Source organism: Oryx dammah, unplaced genomic scaffold (assembly GCF_014754425.2).
Source record: "Oryx dammah isolate SB20612 unplaced genomic scaffold, SCBI_Odam_1.1 HiC_scaffold_6, whole genome shotgun sequence".
NCBI classification, from domain to species: Eukaryota; Metazoa; Chordata; class Mammalia; order Artiodactyla; family Bovidae; genus Oryx; species Oryx dammah.
Window position 1 is genome coordinate 24,485,764 of NW_024070190.1, and position 6,349 is coordinate 24,492,112.

The following is a 6,349-nucleotide window of genomic DNA, read 5'->3' on the forward strand; positions in this document are numbered from 1 at the left end:
GCAAAGATGGAGAGAAGTGTTCTTAGCTAGATCACCTAGCACAAATGCCCATGTTCAACTCCGAATTTGAGTTATTTACAGACACTTCCTCTCCTTGTGCCTAGGCCTGTGATGCACCCAGAGAGTACAGATAAGGGATGTTCTGAATGAGAAGAAAGGGATGAGGTGACTTCATTTTGTAGGTCTTTAACTCCTTCCCTCCTAACCCCAGTAAACTAAATATGGATGAAGGGGGTGAACTAGGCAGAACAACTGATACAGAGGTGTGTACTCATGTGTGTGTGTGTGTGTGCCTGCCTGTGTGTGTATGTGTGTGCATGAGCATGTGTTTGTTTGGTAGGGTGTGTATGCATGTCTCTTCCAGAAATAAATATTGGGAAAGAACTGTCCTCTGTGATTCTGATCCATGGTCTGAGAATCTGTGATTCTAGATGGTCAGATAGCTGAGTGGTAGAGATGGATGTGTGGGAGGGAGCAGTAGGAGGTATCTGGGGTGCTGCAGTAGAGAGCTGCCCAGTGCTAAGGTGGAGAACACACCAGCAGCGTTGGAGAACTGCCCAGGATATGGCAGTTCTAAGGATGGTTGTTCATTAATCTGGGGTTGAAGGCCAGTCCACCACTGTCTCTGCTCACTAGACTAGTTGGGGCTGACGTTGCTGAGGCATCCGCCAAAGGCCCAGGCTGGAGGACCAGCTTCCCGGCCACAGCCTCTGTGCTCTGAGGAGGCCCTAGTAGGTCATTTGTGGAGGACAGAAGTGGAGGCCTGGGCCAAGAGTCTGGCCATTTGACTTGATCCTGGTGAGTTCCAGGCAGGGGCTATGGTGGGGTCATCAGTTTCCCTGAGGGCCTCTGTCTCTCTCTGACCTGGGGCCTTGTGCCCTTCCTGGATCTAGTTGACCATCTGCAAACTAAAGGTAGTCTTTTCAGCCAAATGGAAGGATGGAAGTGGGCTGTATATGCTAGCAACATGTTTAGCTCTGGCTTTGGTCTGTAGCATAATCAGGGGAGGTAAAGAAAGGAGAAAGGTGAAGATCTGATCAAGAAAACTCCCTTCCTGGACTTCCCCAGCAGTCCAGGGGTTACCCACCAGTGGTTCCATCTCTGGTCCAGGAGCTAGGATTCCACATGCTGTGTGGTACAGCCAAAAACGAGATCAATTAATTCCCAAATTCAAAATCCTAAAAAAGAAAGACATTTCCCTTCCAACTCATTGCTTCTCACTGAGTCTTGGAGAAAAGAAAGGGTTAAGAGAGCTGACAGGCCAGGGGAGGCAAGGACAGATGCAGCAGTATGAAGCAGCTCCAGGGACACTGGGGTTAGAGGCCAGAGATAAGCAGAGGGGCGGGGGGCCCACAGCGGCTGGGCTCCAAAGGCTTCCTGGGAGGGGGCCAGCTCAGGCAAAGACAGGGTGGGGATCTGATGGCTGGATGGGGTGCAGAGCCAGAGAGGCATCCGGGAAGCTTGCAGAGAATCCTGCCAGGAGGAGGAACATGAGCTAACCCCACTGGGCCCAGAGTGAACAGAAATTTTAGAAGCCTGGGTTCTGGCTGGACAAATGGCCTCTCCGTGGAAAATTCAAATGAAGGGAAGGAGGTAAATCTAAGTCTCAGTTGGCTGGGATCAATGACCAAGAAGCCTCCATTCTCAGGGTCAGAATAAGGTTCCATACCTCAGGGCAATCTGGGTCCCAAGTCCCAGCAAGTGCCTGTCACAAAACAGAGACTCTATTAAACAAGATGATTGACAGGCTGTTGGGAAATAGCTGTGGTTCTGAGGGTGGTTGGGACCCTGGGGTGTGAAACAGATTTTTATGTGAAATGAGAGAATGGATGTTGTAAAAACAGGTGCCATCAAGCAATGGGCCTTGTAGGACCTTGCGTCACCTGCAACAGTTTTGAGTCTAGCTTTAGGGTCCATGGGGGGGGATGGAAGAGGGAAATTTAGGCTATGTAGACCTTCAAGAAAGGGAGTTAAGAGAGCAGCCAAAGCTCATGCCAGCAATGAGCTCTCTTTGCTGGGCCATCAGCTGTTCTAAAAGGAACAGGGCCTGTGTATCATGTGCAGATCCCACGGGCTCTCATGCTTTAATGCTGCCTGAACTACCAGGCCTTGAACTCACAGGGCAAAAGAGCCCCAGGGAAAATGGGCTCCTATTAGATTACTCTTGCATCTAAATTTGTGTTAGCAAGGAGATCCAACCAGTCCTTTCTGAAGAAGATCAGCCCTGGGATTTCTTTGGAAGGACTGATGCTAAAGCTGAAACTCCAGTACTCTGGCCACCTCATGCGAAGAGTTGACTCATTGGAAAAGACTCAGATTCTGGGAGGGATTGGGGGCAGGAGGAGAAGGAGACGACAGAGGATGAGATGGCTGGATGGCATCACGGACTCGATGGACGTGAGTCTGAGTGAACTCTGGGAGTTGGTGATGGACAGGGAGGCCTGGTGTGCTGCAATTCATGGGGTCGCAAAGAGTCGGACATGACTGAGCGACTGAACTGAACTGAACTGAATTAAACTCTAATACAGTTTACTTATCCTAGTAGTAGTTTTCCTAGTAGCTTAGGAGTAACTCGGAGCCAAGAGTTGTGATATTTCCCTATGTCAGCTGCCCTGAGCACAGGGCCCAACACATCAGTTGTTGTTCAGTAGCTCCAAGAGTTGTGTCCAGCTCTTTGCGGCCCCGTGGACTGCAGCATGCCAGACTTCCCTGTCCTTCACTGTCTCCCGGAGCCTGCTCAAACTCATGTCCATTGAGTCAGTGCTGCCATCCAACCATCTCATATTTTGCCACCTTCTTCTCCTCCTGCCTTCACTCTTTCCCAGCATCAGGGTCTTTTCCAATGAGTTGGTTCTTCGCATCAGATGGCCAAAGAATTGGAACTTCAGCATCAGTCCTTCCAATAAATATTCAGGGTTGATTTCCTTTGGGATCCCATTGAAGTCCAAGGAACTCTCAAGAGTCTTCTCCAGCACTGCAATTCGAAAGCATCAATTCTTCAGCACTCAACCTTCTTTATGGTCCAACTCTCACATCCATACATGACTACTGGGAAAAACATAGCTTTGACTATATGGACCTTTTTAAGCAAAGTGATGTCTTGGCTTTTCAATATGCTGTCTAGGTTTGTCATAACTTTCCTTCCAAGGAGCAAGTGTCTTTTAATTTGATGGTTGCAGTCACCGTCAACAGTGATTTTGGAGCCCAAGAAAATAAAATCGGTCACTGCTTCTAATTTTTCCCCTTCTATTTGCCATGAAATAATAGGACCAGATGCTATGATCTTAGTTTTTTGAATGTTGAGTTTTAAGCCAGGTTTTCCCACTCTCCCTTTTCACCCTCATCAAGAGGCTTTCTAGTTCCTCTTTGCAGAGGTGGTGGCAAATGTTGGCTAAACAAAATAAGATGAAACTATTTTCCTCAACTCTCTTCATTCTAAGGTAAGGATCATGTCCCTGTTTTCATCACTTCCTGTCCTCCTGTGTGTGATGACAGTGTCCTTCTCAAATGCAAAAGCCGTTGAGGATACTCAGAAGACCTGTCCAGTGGTGGCCTGTGCCATCCCAGTCACTAACGGCACCCCAGGAAGAGATGGGCGAGATGGACCCAAGGGAGAAAAGGGAGAACCAGGTAGATGACAGGCCAGTCTTCTTAAACCTTTGCCCCAGTAGGAGAGCGTACTCTCTAAGGGGTCTAGCGTAGAGACAGGAGGAGGCTCATCTTTCATTATGGTGCATGCCTGTGAAAGGGCATTCTCTAAAGATGCTTCTTTGGCTCTCCAGGATCCCTCACTGCCACCCTGGAATTGGCGGTATGTGGTTGTCCTTAGAGAAGGGGTGTCTTGTTTGCTCAGGGAGCTGCCTTAGGACAGGCCATCCCCGGGATGCAGGAGGATCTTTCTTCCTTGAGTCACCACAAGTTGAGTGGTGGTTTCTTGGGGTCAATCAACTATCGAGCTTTTGGAGAAAGAGAATGAGTGACAGCTACTTCTTCATATTTCCTTCATCTTCCAACAGGGCAAGGGCTCAGAGGCTCCCAGGGCCCTCCAGGGAAAATGGGGCCTCCAGGAAATATAGGGAATCCAGGGCTTCCAGGACCCAGGGGCTACAAAGGAGATCGTGGCGCTAGCTCGGGTAAGGAGCTCACCCCAGCATGTAGTAGGGGCTGAGGGGACGCAGGCCTTGGGAACTCCAGGCCAGGTGGAAGGTGCCCCGTCTCCTGCTGCCCCACTGGAAGATGCTCAGCTCTGCTTCCTGACCCAGCACTCTTGTTCCTCTCAGCTCCTCGGGGCCTGAGGGGATTTCCACAGCTGCCTGGGTACAGACTCCCAAAGTCCGCCAGCTGCTCCCTGAGCAGGCCGCTGTAGGCTGTGTGCCCTGGCCTTTCTTCAGCTGCAGCAGTCCAGCGCGTGGTTGCAGGCTGCAAGGATGGAGACGGGTCTTCTCTGCTCTTACTTTATGTCTGTTGTCACAAGAGTGGCATGAAAAGTGCTGGCCTCATAGAATGCCTGGATAATGGGGGACATCATAGCAACTTAGTTCAGAGTAAAATAAATTCAGTAACAACAGAACCAAAATGATGACCTCTTACTAATATTTATCTACTGGCCTATCAAAATAATAAATGTATGCAAGAGTCTGCATACAATAAGAAGTTAAAATAGGATTAGGAAAATTTTTCAAAAAGGAGAATAATTTGTTGGGGCTTTCTTATGAATAATTATAACATTTAGAAATATATGAAGAAAAGGACCCAGAGCTATAGTTTATGGAAGTATTATTGCTACTACTATTATTATTATTTCCAGAGTTATGGCTTACAATAGTTACTAAGTATACTTGGGAAGGCAGGAATACATTTTATTTTCCTTTTGCTTCTTTTTATTTTTTAATTTTTCTGGAATACTTTTTACTACACTAATACATACATGTATTTTCAAAATACTCTGCTTTCCAATTTAAGGTCCTCTTCTCAATAAATATCCTCTCCCTATTGCTTTACAGTTGCCGAGGCTAAGCTAGCTAGCTTGGAGGGACAGATAAGGAACCTGCAATCAGAACTGGATCATGTCAAAAAGTGTAAGCTTATTTTCTGTCACCAATGTGTTCTGGATTCTTTTATCTCCAGCAAACTCTAAGTTTTGGGGAAGAGTGGAAAAGAACTTACATGTATGACCATTTATTATATATCAGGGCTAGGTTGGTTGTCATTTTCTTAATAATATGATTTCATTCAATCCTCTTGCCATCCCTATGTATTACACCCATTTTATTGACAGGTGAGAAAAAAATAGGTCCAAGAAGTATGGATAATTAATTCACCAGCATACAGTTAGGAAGATGGAGGAGGATGGAGTGGGGGTCTGCTGACTCTGGGATCTTTGCTCCTTCCTCAGCACCCATGGGTCTCAGATGGGTATCCACGCCTCTTTCTCACCCTGGTGCCCACACCTGGCAGTGGGGCTCTAGCATGTTTCCCTAGATTCAGCAGTACAGGGACAATTTTTCCAGATATTTGTCCTAAGGGTGGGCTATCCCAGGAGATCCCTGGCTTGCTGCCAGGGGCTTGCCTTCACTTTCTTACCAGGATCTCACCAGAGGTGGTGAAGAATGGGGCTCAATCCCAGATTCCCAGAGAAGGGCTTTTTCATCTGTCCAGGGCTGGGCTCTAAGCCAAATCAACCCCACCTACCCTTTGTGATTTCAGTGCAAACCTTCTCCTTGGGCAAAAAGTCTGGGAAGAAGCTGTACGTGACCAATGGTGAAAAGATGCCTTTTTCCAGAGTGAAGGCTCTGTGCACTGCACTCGGGGCTGCCGTGGCCACACCCAAGAATGCAGAGGAGAACAAAGCCATCCAGGACATGGCCCCCGACACCGCCTTCCTGGGCATTACAGATGAGGTGACCGAAGGGCAGTTTATGTATGTAACTGGAGGAAGGCTAGGCTACAGCAACTGGAAGAAGAATGAGCCCAATAACCATGGCTCGGGGGAGGACTGTGTGCTCCTCTTACCAGACGGGCTCTGGAATGACATCTCCTGTTCTTCCTCCTTCTTGGCCATCTGTGAATTTCCAGCCTGAAGAGGCAAGTTCCTCTGCACACAGCCCCCCCCCCCACCCCCGCCCCACCCCCTGCAGTGACTCCCTGCTGAGCTCTCTGCTGCTCTGGAAAAGAATTCTGTGTTTATTTTCCCACATCCAGTGTTGACTCATTCTTTCTTGGGGATGGGAGGAAAGTGAAGGGGTGTATTGGATTGCCGGAGAAGGAAGTGAAAAGAGGCTGACAGTGGGGCATGAGGGTTTCTGGTCCAGTCCATGGCAAAGGACACTGTCCGTCCTTCCTAAAAGCA

At 48.3% G+C, this 6,349-nt stretch overlaps 1 protein-coding gene across 1 annotated transcript; it reads left to right on the forward strand.

The window, feature by feature from the left end:
* The first annotated feature begins 634 nt into the window (after positions 1 to 634).
* Positions 635 to 6,102, forward strand: LOC120865357 (mannose-binding protein A-like). The gene is made up of 5 exons (XM_040242590.1): positions 635 to 798; positions 3,441 to 3,630; positions 4,017 to 4,133; positions 5,004 to 5,078; positions 5,707 to 6,102. Exons 2-5 carry the CDS (start codon positions 3,450 to 3,452, stop codon positions 6,078 to 6,080), a joined length of 747 nt encoding a protein of 248 aa, XP_040098524.1. The 5' UTR covers positions 635 to 798; positions 3,441 to 3,449; the 3' UTR covers positions 6,081 to 6,102.
* Positions 6,103 to 6,349: the final 247 nt, after the last annotated feature.

Excerpts from the sequence above, each read along its gene's own strand:
- LOC120865357 (XM_040242590.1), top strand. The coding sequence starts at position 3,450 with ATGTCCCTGTTTTCATCACTTCCTGTCCTCCTGTGTGTGATGACAGTG. Across the intron at positions 3,631-4,016 it reads GGGAGAAAAGGGAGAACCAG|GGCAAGGGCTCAGAGGCTCC; the intron begins GTAGATGACAGG and ends ATCTTCCAACAG. Across the intron at positions 4,134-5,003 it reads AGATCGTGGCGCTAGCTCGG|TTGCCGAGGCTAAGCTAGCT; the intron begins GTAAGGAGCTCA and ends ATTGCTTTACAG.